This window comes from Chaetodon trifascialis, chromosome 4 (assembly GCF_039877785.1).
Source record: "Chaetodon trifascialis isolate fChaTrf1 chromosome 4, fChaTrf1.hap1, whole genome shotgun sequence".
NCBI lineage: Eukaryota > Metazoa > Chordata > Actinopteri > Chaetodontiformes > Chaetodontidae > Chaetodon > Chaetodon trifascialis.
In genome coordinates this window covers 17513871-17529782 of record NC_092059.1, presented here as the reverse complement: position 1 = coordinate 17529782, position 15912 = coordinate 17513871, and the positions used below count along the sequence as shown (strand labels likewise).

General features: G+C 43.0%; 2 protein-coding genes across 2 annotated transcripts; one reads left to right on the top strand and one right to left on the bottom strand.

Moving 5' to 3' along the window:
* Window positions 1-105: 105 nt before the first annotated feature.
* LOC139330343 (angiopoietin-related protein 4-like) lies at window positions 106-3144 on the top strand. The gene is made up of 7 exons (XM_070961195.1): window positions 106-626; window positions 1158-1268; window positions 1423-1510; window positions 1985-2098; window positions 2257-2352; window positions 2449-2733; window positions 2836-3144. The coding sequence occupies exons 1-7, from the start codon at window positions 159-161 to the stop codon at window positions 3015-3017; spliced, it is 1344 nt and encodes a 447-aa protein (XP_070817296.1). The 5' UTR covers window positions 106-158; the 3' UTR covers window positions 3018-3144.
* Window positions 3145-4443: 1299 nt separating this feature from the next.
* Window positions 4444-15433, bottom strand: LOC139330494 (dipeptidyl peptidase 9-like). The gene is made up of 21 exons (XM_070961425.1): window positions 15267-15433; window positions 13724-13814; window positions 12328-12572; window positions 11566-11678; window positions 11085-11258; window positions 10699-10867; window positions 10514-10624; window positions 10101-10229; window positions 9571-9632; window positions 9391-9491; window positions 9076-9253; window positions 8830-8989; window positions 8338-8417; window positions 7894-8064; window positions 7656-7791; window positions 7412-7557; window positions 6955-7101; window positions 6686-6838; window positions 6427-6569; window positions 6116-6227; window positions 4444-5696 (listed from the first exon to the last, which is right to left on the bottom strand). Exons 2-21 carry the CDS (start codon window positions 13777-13779, stop codon window positions 5604-5606), a joined length of 2679 nt encoding a protein of 892 aa, XP_070817526.1. The 5' UTR covers window positions 13780-13814; window positions 15267-15433; the 3' UTR covers window positions 4444-5603.
* Window positions 15434-15912: the final 479 nt, after the last annotated feature.

Genomic DNA, 15912 nt, shown 5'->3' with positions numbered 1-15912 from the left:
CCACCTCCAAGCTCTAACAGCCAATCAGAGCAGCCCTCTGCTGCAGCAGTGAGCTATAAATTCCCTCACAATGCCATTCAGCAGCAGACAACAGAGAAAGAGACATCAGAACCAGCCTTCATACTGAATCAGACCACAAACTCTCAGCAGACACAAAGATGAAGATGCCACAGCTTCTCATCATCCTGGTGACCATCCTGGTGCACGCAGCAGGCGCTTTCCCCACTGACAGAAGAGGTCTGCCGGGCCGGGACAAACACGCCACCTGGGACGACGTGAACGTGGTGGCTCATGGCCTCCTGCAGCTGGGCCAGGGTCTGAAGGAGCACGTGGACAAGACCAAGGCCCACATGAGAGACGTCAACGCCAAACTGAACGCCTTCAACGGCACGATGGCCGACCTGGAGAGGAAGCAGCAGGAGCAAGATGAAGCTCTGAAGGCAAGAAGCAGAGAGGTGGAGGAGAGGGAGAGGCTGGCAACAGAGCTGGCTGAGGAGGTGAGGGGGCAGGTGGAGGAGGTGAAGAAGCAGAGTGAGGACATCCGCTCCAGGATGGACAGACTGGAGGAGAAGGTGGATGAGGTGCAAGGTGTGGACAGCAACAACAGCGATCACACATTTGTCCAGGTGAGAGAAAAATACTACTTTCGTGTTGTTATTTCTAATGGAAAATATCAGTCCTGTGCGGTTATTCCTCAACTAGACAGAGACTTGTGCAATGAGTAAAAACTGCAAAAGCAAATGTTCTGAAAAAGTGCCACTACTGAAGTCCACATCCATCAGATATCATCGAAACTTTTAAATGGTCTTCAGCAGCTGCCAAATTAGATCTAGAAATCAAATAAATCATGAAAAACAGAAGCTTTTCTGAACACAAATGACAGAAAGCAACCTTATCCACAAACCAACCTTACTGTGTGCTGTAAATTGTTTCCCACCTAAATATCTGCATCCTAGAGAGAGAGAGAGAGCGAGAGGGAGGGAGAGAGAGAGGGACGTGCCGTGAAAACATGCCGTGAAGCACGTTTCCACAGGCACGTCCTGAGTAACAGTGATGAGCTTATCTGATTTGATTACGTGTTTGCTCCTGGGTAAAGGTAAATTGAGAAATCTTTCTGATGCCGTGAAGCTCATGTTTGATTTTTTCTTTCTGTCCAGAGGCTGGTGGTGGCTCAGAACAGACGCATTGACCAGCTGGTGGAGAAAATCAAGCACCAACAAGACAAACTGGAGAAGCAGAGTCTGCACCTGCAAGCGCTGCAGAGCAAGGTGATTTAAACCACAGCAGACCTCACATGAGAGAGAACAAACCTGTCACCTCTCAGCTACAGCGTGATCCTCTAACCAAAGCACGACCTTTACAAGATTAATATTCTGTTAAGTGGCAAAAGAGATCATCTCACGCTCCTCTGTGATCCTCTAGGTCGCACATAAGAGAGTGAAATCACACAGACGGAGAGATGAAGAGACCGCACTGAGGGGAGAGGCAGAGCACGGCAACAACACAACAGGTAAAGAAACAAAGTGTACGAGAAAGCTTTAAAGTTATGGAAGATGGGAGCCACGGTGAGGGCAGGGAAACGTTTAACTGAGTGATGAGCTGAACAGATTTTGGGCAACAGCACAACACAAATCGCACATACATACATACACATTTTGAAGTGAAACACGACTTCCTGGAGTGCACGTCTGCAGAGGACATTAAATAAAATTGTGTCAGGTGAATAAAAGTTCACCTTTGCACCTGAATTTATAACACTTGACTCGCTGGCAGAGCAGCTCACACGCAGTCCAAAGATCAGGGGGAAACACCGATGGCAGCTTTTGAAACACACCTACTGTACTGGATGTTTGTAAGACACGCTAAGCTTTGTTCTCTGCAAGCCCTGATAACAAGCAAGGCATTGAATAACCTGACATAACAACATTAAACCGAAGATTTATCAGCAAATCCTGACAAGTTTTCTGTGTTCTGGTTTTCTCAGGTTTTGCCAAAGACTGTCACGATCTGTTTGTACAAGGGCAGCGAGCCAGCGGCATCTACACAATCCAACCACAGAGCTCCCAGCCCTTCAACGTCCTCTGTGACATGACCTCAGGTGAGTCAAACAGGAGCTGCTCTGCTTTGACTTATAACACAGCGCTGTTACACACCAGAGGAGGATTTTTAGTTTAAACGATAGGAAAGCATATCAGTGTCCTAAGATATCTTAAGGTGTTTTGGACCTCTTTAGCTGAGTCTTTCCTCTCTCTGCAGAAGGTGGATGGACTGTCATCCAGAAACGCCAAGATGGATCCCAGAACTTCAACCAGCTGTGGGAACGCTACAAGAGAGGCTTCGGCAGCCTGAACGGTGAGCACAAACGAAAAGCTGCAAAGGTTCATCAAATATATGCCATCACTAGACCTCCAGTGGCAAAAATAAACCTCAACATTTCTTGTCCTTCAGGTGACTTTTGGTTGGGCCTGGAGAGCATCCATTCCCTGTCCAAACAAGGCCAGTACGTCCTGCAGGTGGAGCTCTCTGATTGGGTGGGACAGCAGCATGTGGCAGCTTGTTATCGATTCCAACTGGATGGAGAAGAGAAGTTGTTCGCTCTCCACCTGGAGGAGGAGTCTTCATCTGGGGTTCAGGAGGACATAATGACGATCGGAGCCTCCGGTCTTCCTTTCTCCACGGCCGACAGAGACAACGACCTCGCTGCAGACGTCAACTGTGCTGAGCTGCTCTCAGGTACGACCGCTTCACTCAACACCTGCACACCAAAAGCTCTGGATGGCTTCATACAGGGAGAGGTTGGGGTTGGCCTTTTACACAAATGTTCTTTTGTTGCAGGCGGTTGGTGGTTCAGCAGCTGTGGTGATTTGAACCTCAACGGCAGATATCCCAGAAGGCCGAGCTTGCTCAGACAACATCATTCCAGAAGACAAGGGATGTTTTGGACGTCCACACAGGGACAGAATAACTCTGTGAGGACCACTCTGCTGAAGATCGCACCTGCTACCACAAAGCAATGAGCAGATCAGGACCAAAGACAACATTGTTAAATGTTAACAAAGGACTAAATGAATAACATGTTCGTTAATGATCCCCCGATCATTGACTGGATCATATTTCTATGCTATGCCATATGATAACTCATTGTCTCAGTGGACACTTTCAGTCATATTGACATTGTAACTTTATTCCCTTTATAAGGGTTTTCTTTTCAGTCTTATTTTGTAATACTTGCTGTATGTGTTTTAAATGCTTACACTTTAATAATGTACAGAGTATTGTTTTCAACATTTACACACTTTTTATATTTCATGGATATGAAGTGGATGAAAATAAAGCTTTTAAAAGTTTCATGAATCCTGGCTCTGGGCTCATGTTTGAAGACGTTAAGAGTGTACAAACACGATGGCCACCCATAAAATAAAAACCCTGAGAAGAAACACATTTCACACTTTCATTATAAAATGACAGTGAGTTACAGTGAGTGAAGAGCTCAGATTAACTCTGAGCTTTCAGACTTCTTTTAATTGATTACGAGTCTCAATAATGAAAAATGAACCACAAACTTTCATTCAATACATGATTAGAGAGTGACTTAACTATGAGATTTAAGGCCGGCATGTTAACCAATGTGGGCCTTTGCTTTAAGGGAGATGACAGCTTCCTTATTCTAACCAAGTAGTTTTGTTGCCTAATAGTAAGTCATCTGAGTCAAAAGGCTGAAAAAGGAATCATCATGACCTTTGGTTTCACACAGGACTCGTCACTCCAGCCTTCTGGGTGAAAGTCCTGTGTTTGACCCATTCATCCATCACAACACCACATGTGCACTTTCACTGTTTCACTCTTTATACTACGAATTCTTCTGCTAACATCCATTAACATGTAAATTAAAGTCTCACATGCTGCATCACTGCTGTTGATTAAATTGACATAAAATTAATTTGTGTGTTTGTTGCACCTGAGGTGACAGACTGCATGTTTATGTGGGCATATAGGTGCCATGGGGAATGTTATGATCGTCCATGACGTCTCTTTCTCAGATACATTAATTTTGCTTTAGCACCTCACCTCTTTGAAATAGCTGACCAGGATTTGTTTGGCACTGCTGCCCCCTGCTGGAGGAAATGGTACCTTGTTAAACACGTGGTTCTGTTTTACTTCTGTGCCAGGTTGGATCACAGCATTATATGAAGAAGATAAAATCCTTAAGTCTTACATTTCTAACATATTCTCATTCTTACTGCTGCTTTCCTCTTTAATATTCGAGCACACAAATACCAGGTGTGTTTAGTTAATATTTTTGTGGAGTGTTTGTTTAGCAGTTTTTCTCAGAGTCTGATTTAGTTCAGATTCTAAAGCTCTCTGAGGTGAATGTTTGATTTTAGGTGAGTAAAACAGACTACTGAGAGTCCTCGCATGCTTTTTAAAAATAATACATTTCATGTGGTCACAAGATCTTGAAAAAGATTTGTTTATTTCTGTTTATTTCTTCAATATCTGACAGTACATTTAACCATGTACAGGTAACAACAGCTCATCTCACAGATGGTCATCAGACACACATAACAAGGCATTTCACTGTCGTCAGTCCTCAGACAGATTCCCTGATATATACTATACGAGCAGGCACTCTTAAACTCTTGCAAGGCACCTCAGACTGCCAACAGCTGCGTCACGCATCATCTTATGGGTCAGATTGTTGGCACCAAGGCAAATATGTAATATGTGCAAAAGTCCTCAGCAGCAGAAGAAAAAGAAGCTTCCCTGAAAATTAAAGCAAGCGAGTGACACTGCAACAGGGCGCTACATATTTCCACCATGTATGAATGCATAAGAATCCATAAAAATATTTTTTAATACGCAATAAAAGTGTGTAGTTTTTTTGTTTTTCTTTTTGAGTCTGTGCTCTCATAGATGACTTTTCATGTGGGGTGCCACACTTTTATCTACAAGACAAAAAAAGACTACATAGTATACAACACAGGGGGTTAAGAGCTTGTTTGTCTGCTCTCATAGAGCTTTGTGTTCACCTCACTCCAGTGTTTATTCACAGACACACATAAACCAGAATTTTATCAGTAAAAGAAGTCTCCCGGGCACAGCAGGTCCACCTCTGTACTTTTTGCATTGTTGACGTGTTGTGTTAAGGGTGCGACGAGCAGCATTTTAAACATCAATTTCATCATTGTCTCGTGGTAATTCTTTCTGTCATCGCCACAATCTCAGAAAGCTTCAGCCCAGTTTGATCTGGACGGGTTAGGCACCCTAACCTAACCCTAACGGCACCCTCTGCAGGCTTCCATCCACTGTGAAATACAGTGTAAAGACTACAAGATGTCACTCACTGATGGTCTCATTCACGGTGATTTTACGCAAATCTGAACATTAATCTTGTAGTGATTTATTGATGCTAAAGTGCTTCCACATCGTTGAAACTGAAAAACAACTCTTGAGGTGTGATGAGGTTTGGCATAGCTTGAATTCAACATATCATAAGAACAGGTGAAAGAGAAGGGTTTAAATAAATGGAGGGAAGGGGAGGAGGAGACAAGGAGAGGAGGGTAGAGAGTGAGGAAGTGAAGGTCAGTGTGTAGAAAGGCTTATCAGAGGTTCTGCTGCAGGAAGTGCAGCAGCGTAATTTCGTAATGTTCCCCAGATTCTGGACATCGGATGCTGTGTCGCTCGTTGGGATAAACCTGGAAAAAAACGAAAACATGTTCAATCATTGTGGGATTAGCTGGATTCTCCATAGTTTCACATTTTAAAGGTCTTACTTTCAATTCAGTCTGTTATATTCTTAATCAAACTACGATGCATGACCTTACGGGAGGTGAAGAGGACTTTTTTCAAAGGCAATTATCATTAAATTTGTAGATAACAACAACAATCTTCCCGTCAGTAGATTTACTTTTCTTCATTTGTGAGAAATTATCGAATGTAAATACAATGCAACTTCTAAACTAAACCATGTTGGATTGAAATACTGGAAGAACTGCAGAAGCTTTGCACGCTTCCTCCCTGGTGCTGTCTTACTTTAGTTTATTAAGAAATGAAGAGACCCAAACAAGAACAAGATTCTGCACTGAACTCAGGACATGTGAGTAAATCCTCCTACCTGCAGGTTGTATGGCTTCCCTGCCCGGATGAGTTGAGACACCAGGAAGTTTGTGTGGAAAAAGTGCACATTCTCATCTAGAAACCCATGCAGGATCAGCAGTCTGTTGGGCCTGCATTTAACACAAACACAGTTTCTGTACTCATGTTCACATAAGGACAGCTGACAGGAAAGAAGGACCAGAATCAAACAGTATCATTCAACCTCGAGATAAAAGAAGCAAAACTCAAATTATTTCATAGTGGGCTTTTCCCTCATAGCTGTCTGCTGCACACAGCAATTGAATGGTAACACAAAACAAGAGCTCTCACTCATTGGGGAGTTTGTCAACATGCAGGGCGACAGAACAGGCCTCGTATCCCTTCTGGTTTTTGTCAGGTGTGTCCAGATATCGCTCTGTGTAGCCGGTGTCGTAAGCCATCCACAACGTCACAGGAGCTCCTGCAACAGCAACCTGAAAAAACAAACAGGAAGTCAAACACGAACAAAAACGAACACAAAATTAAGTGTAATGGATAAAAAAGTAAACATAATGTTAGCATAATAAGAGAGAACGTTAGTGGTATTGACCTTGAAGATGTCAGGTTTGTGGATGAGGCCCATGAGGGACAGGAAGCCTCCATAGGACCAGCCATGGATGGCAACACGACTCAGGTCCACAAACTTATACTTGTCAGCTACGTAGTGCAAACCCTCCACCTGGTCTTCAATCTCCACCTGACCCTGAATGGAGAACAGAGAGGTAAGTGTAGATAGTGACACAGCCGTGTTCATGCCTCTACATGAGTCTCGTTCATTCTCAGTTCCTGAGCCAGACGGATGGTTTATGTGATAACTACCATTCTGTCTTTCACAGCTCCTTCAAACTTGAGTCCCCGCTGACAGGAGCCCCGTCCATCGATGACCAGCACAGCGTAGCCCAGAGACGCCAGCGTGCTCAGCCGCAGGTATTTCACCCCTTTGTAAGAGTTATTCACTAACTGCACCTGGAAGGAAAAAAAGGAGTTCACAGAAATGTCATTTGGAAAAAAAAAACACTTTAACCAAAGCTTAAACTGTCTGTCTTCTTCTTAACAGTCTGCTAAATGCTTAAAACTCTGCTTTAAATCGAAGCTGTTGTACTATTATAGATGTGAAGCAGAACTTTTACAATTTACAAAGAGACATTTTTTAATTCAAAAGACAAGCCATTACTGGTTTGCCTCCACAGAAGCGAGAGCAAGTGGTTCATTAAGCTTTAGCCTTTAAATCTACACGATGTCATCTAGTCTAATGTAACAGCAGAAGAGATCAAACCTGCGGGCCGCCGTAGACAAAGACGACGGTGGGATGCTTCCTGCCGGGGAGCAGTTTGTGTGGTTTGTACAACATGCCGTACAGCTCGAAGCCTGACTTCCCCGTGAAGCTGAAGATCTCTGGAGGAGTGTAGTCTAATGGAAAACCTGTGAAATAAACAGCAGAAACACAATAAAAATTTTTTTAAAGCTGAAGAAAGAAGCTGTCACACTTTATCTGTTACAAACAAACGCTGTTTCAGTACCAGACGACTCCATCATGCTCGCCCAGAACTGAGGCTCTTTGTGCAGCGGGTCGCTGTCCGAGCCGTCCAGCTTGTAGATGTGTACGCAGGGCGTCGTGGTCAAGCTGCTGTAATGGCTGACAAACATGTCAAATGTCTGCATAGAAAAAAACAGACAACAAAACAGCGTTAAACAGCATCCAGAACACAAACTGCCACACTTGTGTGTATGTGTGTGTGTGAGTGTGCGTCGGGATACCTGGCTCACAGAGCAGCTGTGGGAGAAGCCGGGTTTGGTGAGTCGGACGATTTCGCCCGGCGAGTCATAGTTCACAACATAGAGGTGATGCTCCAGAGGAGAGTCTTTGGTTCCCTGGAAGTAAACCAGCTTTGCTGCCTCGTTCACCCAAATCTGAGGACTGGACGAACGCTGCACAAACACCACAGAGCAAGAATCTGTTAGCGTGTTTTGTTGAGACAACAACATAAAAGAGTCAATATCTTCTTTTTAAGTTGATTTCTTCATTTGTTTGCTTCAGTTACTGTTCATACCTGCCTTACTCCCTTCGTCAGTTGCTAATGTCCCATTTCTACATTATTATAGCAAAGCCTTGATTATATGTATATGGAACCTACACATCAGCACATCTCAGAGGACTGATGAGTGGGCGTGGTGGTTCATTTCTGCTGCTCTGGGCTTTACCTTCGCTCCGTGATTGGCCAGCACCTCCCACTCCCCACTGGTTACTGTCACCTCCTCTTTGACTGGACACTTGAAATCATCTGGTGAGACAGAAGATAAGAAGATTAACTCAGTGATCAATTAACAATTAACCCCAACATTAAATGACTTAACCCTGATCCAACCAGTCTGTCACTGCATGACATAATCAATCTTAACATATCTTTGCAGCTTCAGCTTCACTGTAATGTTGTAAATCACTCAAATAGAAGATGTATGTGGCTCACGCTTTTTTATCGTAGTACTGTTGAAATCACACAGGTTGAATGAATTGGCTGCTACTGAACTGTACTAGTGAGTTAAATTAAAAACCAAACTACAGTGTCCTTTTTTTTTTTAATCAATTTTTCAAATATTTAAATATGAATAAATCCATGTTCTAACTAAGATAATTAAAAAAGGTCATGACACCTTCTCTGAGGTCATTTTGTTTGCTGCAGTTGACGGTGTTACCTTCAGAGTGCGTGTAGCCTTTGGCCCAGCTGTAGCTGCCCCGCTGTAACATGGAGGTGATCTTGTACAGGTGGCAGAAACCTGTTTTTGATTCATTCACTGTTATGAAGGTGATCTCATCATCACTGGTTTGGATGAATGGATGGAAGATGTCATGGACCTGAAAGACAGTAATACAGGATCAACTCATCTCATCAGCGTGAGTCATAAGGTGGGACCGTAACAGACAGACGTGTTGGGCCTCACGTTGATCCAGATGTCGCTGGTCTCCTGGTAGATGATGAAGGGCTGGACGGTGTCTCCGAGGGCCTCCAGGCTCTTTCGCCTGCTGGCCTCGTCCTGATGTGCTGGGATGAAGAGCGATGGAGGCAGCAGGACCAACTGGAGGCGCTGCTGCCGTCGGTCCATCATGACCGCCCACGCACTGACACGCAGACAGAGGAGGAGTCAGGATGGGTGTGAGCAGTATACTGAGTCCATGACATTCAATTCTGGGTTTTGGAGCTTCTGACACTTGGCAAAGCTTAAAAGTGCTTTTAAAATTAAAGGGAAAACTCTTACTATCGGCCGTCTTTTGTCCATCCAGCTCTGGTGATATATTCAGCACCAGGGAAGAGGCGGGTGAAGGGAACAGGCAACTCCTTCTCCTGCGTGCTGACAATCTGAGGGAGACACAACGCTGGCATCTGAACAGCTCTCTGGAGAACCTTCGAGTGAACCATCACATTTTGTGGCACTTACTTTGCCGAGACTGTCCGTCCTGATTTCTGCTATTTTCAGAGTGATATCAGGATTCTTGCTGCCTGGAAAAAAAACGCAAAAAAACAAAAACAAAACATAAACGCACATGAAACCTTCCTGATATTTACGGAAGTCTGGAAAAGTAATGTGAGCTGTCAGAAACATTATGTTGTTCTGGCTGAGCTACACATCAAACCTTTACAGACTTTCAAATGGATCCCTGTGGAGTTTTTGACCTCTTGCAGCGCTCTGGAGCTGTTTTCTTATAAATGGGTCCACATTTTGTTTGTTTCCAAATGATACTTGTAATGGGCTTTGAAAATGTTTTAGAAGGAGGGATATGCATTCAACACCTTTTGTTGCACCTCAAAGTGTTTTTATGAATGTAAATAAAACATTTGTATGATTACAAGAAAACCCTACAGGGCACCTTTAAATAAACACACCTGCTGCAAAGTGCTTTTTTGTATCGTCCACAACCAATAAACAACAAATGCATCACATATTTTTCAGTGTGTGTTTCTGTGTACCTGCTCGTGGGTATCTGTAGATATCGGTCTTGCGCTCCTCCAAAGCCGGAGATGGAACATGAATGATCTCGACTACGGACTCGTCCACCTCCTCATACAGAATCTGCAGAGTCTTACCGCCATCTGATTCTAAGCCAGAGAGAGACCAATAAAACCAGTCAAAGACAGTTTTTCTTACCAGAGAACACTTAAAGCAGACAGGAGCAAACTGCACAGGTACACTCATTATCACTATGATGACCGGCACATTAAAGATTTAAACCACTTTTCCCAAAAGTCTCACATGAATAAATTCTTGTTATTAATCACTCTAATAATAAACAATCTTGATTTGAAAGTTACAGCTTAATATTATAGACATGCTGATAAGAAGCCATGATTAAAAAAAATTAACAGTTATGTTTCTAACTCACCTTCACACGCAGCTGGTGACCACCAGTATCCAGTGAAGCGGTCAAACTCCTCCTGTGTGACAAAAGTGGCTACGCCGGCAGATTTGGTGTCCTCCTTTGGGTTATCGATACCTAAAATGAATATGGAGAAGAATAAAAACACTGTGGAGCATGAGGAAAGACCATCTGACCATGTCAATCCTGACCTTTATGGCAGAAGGTGAGCCTCCTCTCTTCACCCGTCTCAATGCTGGTCACCCAAATGTCGCTGTTGTTGATGAAGCCGATGAAGTTGGGGTCCCCGGGGCAGATCTTGGGGTCCATGCGTGTACCTGAATTCTGGCTCTTGATCTCAACAGGCTCCACAGGAGAAGTCTGCACAAACACACAGAGGAGGTGGAGGAGGTGAGGTCACAACTGCTGCAGCTCTACTTTGTCTTTGTGGAACTCAATAGAGCCAAAAGTGATTTAAAAGTGCAGAAATCTGACCCTCTGGCTAAGGGGTTGTTCATATTCAGTGACCTTATCAACCCCTGCAGGGCTGTAACTGTCACTGGTAATGAAAGTCTTACTTAACTGTCCTTTAACTCACAATGAAGCTCTTGTTTCCGCCATCACGGCAGTAATACAGGCTGCTGTTGGCCTGGAACAGGAAGAGGCCACTGGGACGGTGGTAATCATAGGAGGTGATGCCAGAAACCCCCAAACGTTTCCTCTCACGCAGCAGCTCCTCCTCCCGGGAGAAGCCCCCGTGGTGAGAGCTGGCCTGAGGTCAAGGGCGACAGGAGGACACACAACGTGACAATGCTGGCCGAGCGAGGTCAATGTCAAAGAGACTTTGTTTGGGGCATGAAAAACAAACAAACAGTAAGAAAACATTACCATACTAAATTAAACTTTGAATCGTCATGTACCAATAAACAGAACCTCTTCTCTGTTCAGCAGGAACAAAGACAGATGCTTCACAACCATCCCCTGACCGATTAAACACTCCTTTAAAAATCTGGATCAGGTAGGGTCATTGGCATTAAAATGCCAGCGAGTGGAAGAAGAGGGCTAAAAATCGTCCTCACCTGAAAGTGATCCAGCATCTGTTTCCACGATAAAACCAGCAGAGCATCTTTGCGGACCTTCTTGGGAATGTCTGAGTAGAGTAAAGCATTCTCCCTGCTGGCGTAAGGCATTCCTGCACGAACAGAGATGACAGCCAGACGTTCCTAAGAAATCTGATTACTAGAAAAATCTTCCTGTATGATGGGTGGCACGACCATTTATAGATTCAAAAAATGAGCTAGCATAGATACAGATGTTACAGATGTAATATGTAGTGCACATCATACAACTTAACACAGCATCACACTAAAACAAGCTGGTTTAGAGGTTGCTTTAGATATGGCAGCAAACAGCAACCATTTTGAAGACATTCTCTGCACTGCAGCTGCAACAGAAAAAATACAGAAAGGCGACCACAAAATGGTTGAGTTTCATGCCTGCTCCAGCACACGCTAAACAGATCCACTGCAGCTCTCTCGATATCAAATGAGCTTGAAAACAGTTGCAGGCTGGCAACTCTGACTCACCAGCTGTATCCACAGATTATTCACAGAAGCATGACACTGTTCAAAGTGAATGAAAGGAAGCAACTGAATCTGCAGGGCAATAAGTCAGAGGCTGCTAAAAGCATCTTACGTAAGCTGGCTTTTATTCATTTTTCGACACATATTGTAGAAAATGGCATTATTTGGCACTCAGCGCGTTTCACTTTTGGGCCCTATCTGATGATGAATAAATTATTGAGCTGTGACAGCTCCCAGCTTTCAGGTCCCTGAGCTCACCCAGGTAGTAGATGCGGTGGGAGTGCGGCTTGGCCTCGTCCTTCTGGATGAACTGGAAGTCATGTGGTGCCTTGCTGATAACCACGCCTGTGTTCTTGCGGCTGCTGTGGATGATCTTCCGCAGGCCGTCCCATGTATGCTTCTCCACCTGGAACTGGGTGGGATTCACGTCCTCCATCTCCACCACCTCCGTGCTGTCCGACAGCTCGTCCACCCCCGTCATGCCTGCCAGTGCCTCTCTGACGCTGCAGACAGAAACTCAGGCTGATCAGCTCAGACACATCGAGAGTAAATCACAAATGGGAGAGTAAGACCAGCAAACTGCCAAACACAGGACGGATATACCTTTGAGGACGATTTCATAGATCTACTGAATGAGACCTTCAGCTGAAATCAATCATGGACAACCCCTCTCACCCCCTGTATCAGACATTTATGCATTTATTTTTTTCTGCTCTCTTTCTTTATTCTTGCTATAACTGCTGTCTGTAACAACATCATTTCCCTGATGTGGGATAAATAAAGTTATATCTTATCTTATCTTATCTTATCTTATCTTATCTTATCTTATCTTATCTTATGACAGAAAACTGAACTAGACTTCTAATCATATAATCAGGGCGTGGGACAAAGAGGTGGTCTATCATTTGATCAGTCCACCACTTTGGTCCAGACTGAAATATCTCAACAACTATTGGATCAACTTTGTTGATTTAGCGCCACCAGCAGGTCAACATTGTAATTTGTGCAATACTTTGGTTTAAGAACACAACTAATGATATTCCCATCACACTCAGCTGTACTTTGTGCTTTATTAGCTAATGCTATCATGAAAACATGCTAAACTAGGACGGCGAACATGGGAATAATTACTGGCTGTTTATCAGCATGTTAGCATGCTAACTAAAGTATAATAATAATAATATTAATAATAATAATCATAATAACTTTTTTTATTTGTAAGTGTTTCATAAATAATGAAGCACTTTTTCAAAAGAGTTAAGTGCTTTATGTGGAAAAAAATTAGGATAAAGCGATTTAATAGAATAAATAATATATAAAACAATAAAATAAAATCAGATAAAAATCAACAAAGAAAAAAGAGAACTGCAGTAACACAAACAGATTAAGGAGGTTTTCATCAGTGATTTAAAAGTGATGGTAACTGCAGGTTTCAGGTCTTAGTCAGCATTCAAAGTACCTCAATTCATGAATATACATCGCCAGCATTATTAAAATATCAAGTGACTGATTTTGCCCTTCAGCTCATTTTCTGACAGAATCCTTTTTGGCAGCAAATACAACAGAAAACCTTTCAAAAGCTTCAACTAAAACATTTTTCACGTGATCAACATAAATAAAAATTAAATCCAAATATGCCAAAAATGTCCTGTACCTTTCCTGGCCGTCTTCAGTTCTGTCTTCAATTTTCAGCCTCTTTACTCTGTGCATTAACCGTTCAACGACCCTGGACCAGACCCGACACCCTGTGGGAATCCAGGTCAACACATGAGAACTGAAGAGCTTTCCTTCAGGTTAAAGCAAATTCCAGAACATTTACACGGCAGCGCCTGGCCTAACATTCACACAACATTTACACAGATCTGTCAAAACCTGAGCTAAGCTCACGTGACCAACAGTGAAAGCATTACTGAGGTGACGTCCCCAGTCAGGGCAGACATCTCTGTGCTGCTTCATGGAGAAGCTGCTGCTCTTCAATGGACAAATGGCCACACTTCCAGCTGCCTGTTCCTGATATGGAGTCTGACTGAGTGTGACTCAGCTGCATGACGCTGACACTTCAATGTCTGTGTCACAACTGTGCCAAATGTTACACAGTTACTCCACATTTTACTGTAGGCGGTACGCTGCAGGCTGTTCTGCTGCATGGGGCCTAAATGAAGTGCAAATTCGACAGAAGTTCATTCCCAGAAAACACCAAAGCAGCTTCCTTCACCAAGTAATGAGTTAGCAGATCTGTCAGAGGCACAAATGTCTCTGAAATTTGAGTTGACTAGAGTGAATTTATGATGCAGGAAAACATGACTAAAACATTCATTCATTCATTCATTCATTCATTCTCCCCACATACTACCACCTGTGAGTGAAGCTCCAGTTCACATCAGACATGTGACATGATGTTAAAAACTCTTCTTGTCAAATGACTGAAACATGTGTTTGCTCTGTCAAATCTATCCGTCTCTTTATTGTAACAACACTATTTCTTGGTCTGTCTATTCTGATGTCCTTTACTTTGATCTACTTCACTGCAGTCTGATTTACTGTCTTTAAGACATACACAGTCCTGTATGTCTGAATATCCTGAAATGAGCATTTTCTTTGTGTGTGATGCAGTTACTGCAAAATATTTTGTCATATTTATGAAAATGTTTAATTTCGTTTTGTTTACTCGACATGGAGGCTTTCCCCCTGTGAAAGAGCAAACACAAACTGAAAGTAAAAATAAAATTCATTTCACTGGATACTGAATGAATCACTTTTGAAAACCTTTCACTTTATTCTCCCAGAGTCTGTAGTACCAACAGCTGAGCTCCTGTCTCTGTGATATCTCTGTCATCATCCTCTCAGTTAAGTACGTTTTGTGCGTTTTCTGGCATTTTTCGTGTGACTGACAAAAAAACAACCACTTTTAGTTTCCTTGTTCACACATCAGCGCATGAAGCTATAAGGTCCACACACTGACCGACAGCTGCACACCTCTCAGGTAACATCTGGCTGAGTGTGTCCTCTCCATCAAACCTGACAAACCACAATGTCAGAGCGATTAAAAGCCTCTGTGCGCAGACTGAACGTTTCCTGGAGCTAGCTTGTTAGCCGCCCATTGAACAGGGACTGGCGACTCGTTAGCTAACGCAACAAACAGCATTTCTGGGTGGAAACACATCAAAAACAGTAAACACTCATTGATTTTAGCTTACACTTTCTGCCCAAAAACCTTGAAAGTTTTTCTCCCTTTGTCGAGGAAACGCCTGTGTTGAGAATAACGATCAGGGTCGGAATAAATTACAGAAGTCAACTACTTTCCAAAGAGCAGGTAGCTTAATGCTAATATGCTAACAACGCGGAAGTAGCTTGATGAATTAAACGTTCCAAGATAACAACCTCTAACCCGGAAACGATCCGTCATTTTTCTATCTGCCTATTCAATAAAGGCATTTGCATCATCTTTTAATTATTTCAGCTTGCTTTGGTCCCTCTTTTAGTAGACAGCAGAAATAACCCTCCTGCAATTCTGTGGAAATCCCAAACCATAACAATAGTAATTCAGAAAACTTTGGTGTTATCTTAAAAGCATCTGAATACTGGTGGAATTTCACTGTTTAACACTTCGTTTAATCCCAGAAAAGGCCGCAGTGACTCCTCTCCTTGTTAAAGGCTGAAGTTTCTGATTATTTTCATTTTGTGTGATCAACAGTCCAGAACTCAAAGATATTTCATTAACAATGACATCAAACAGAGAGAGGCAGCATATCTTAACACTATAGATGGTAGAATCACCGATTTTTGTGTGTGACGTTTGTGCTTGTGAAATGTTAATGATTAATCAATCATCAAAAAACTCCC

Coding starts and splice junctions, on each gene's coding strand:
- LOC139330494 (XM_070961425.1), bottom strand. CDS start 13,779: ATGCACAGAGTAAAGAGGCTGAAAATTGAAGACAGAACTGAAGACGGC. Junction 7,102..7,411: donor TTGTCTACGGCGGCCCGCAG/GTTTGATCTCTT, acceptor TTTTCCTTCCAG/GTGCAGTTAGTGAATAACTC. Junction 6,228..6,426: donor GTTGACAAACTCCCCAATGA/GTGAGAGCTCTT, acceptor TGTTAAATGCAG/GCCCAACAGACTGCTGATCC.
- LOC139330343 (XM_070961195.1), top strand. CDS start 159: ATGAAGATGCCACAGCTTCTCATCATCCTGGTGACCATCCTGGTGCAC. Junction 627..1,157: donor GCGATCACACATTTGTCCAG/GTGAGAGAAAAA, acceptor CTTTCTGTCCAG/AGGCTGGTGGTGGCTCAGAA. Junction 1,511..1,984: donor GCACGGCAACAACACAACAG/GTAAAGAAACAA, acceptor TGGTTTTCTCAG/GTTTTGCCAAAGACTGTCAC.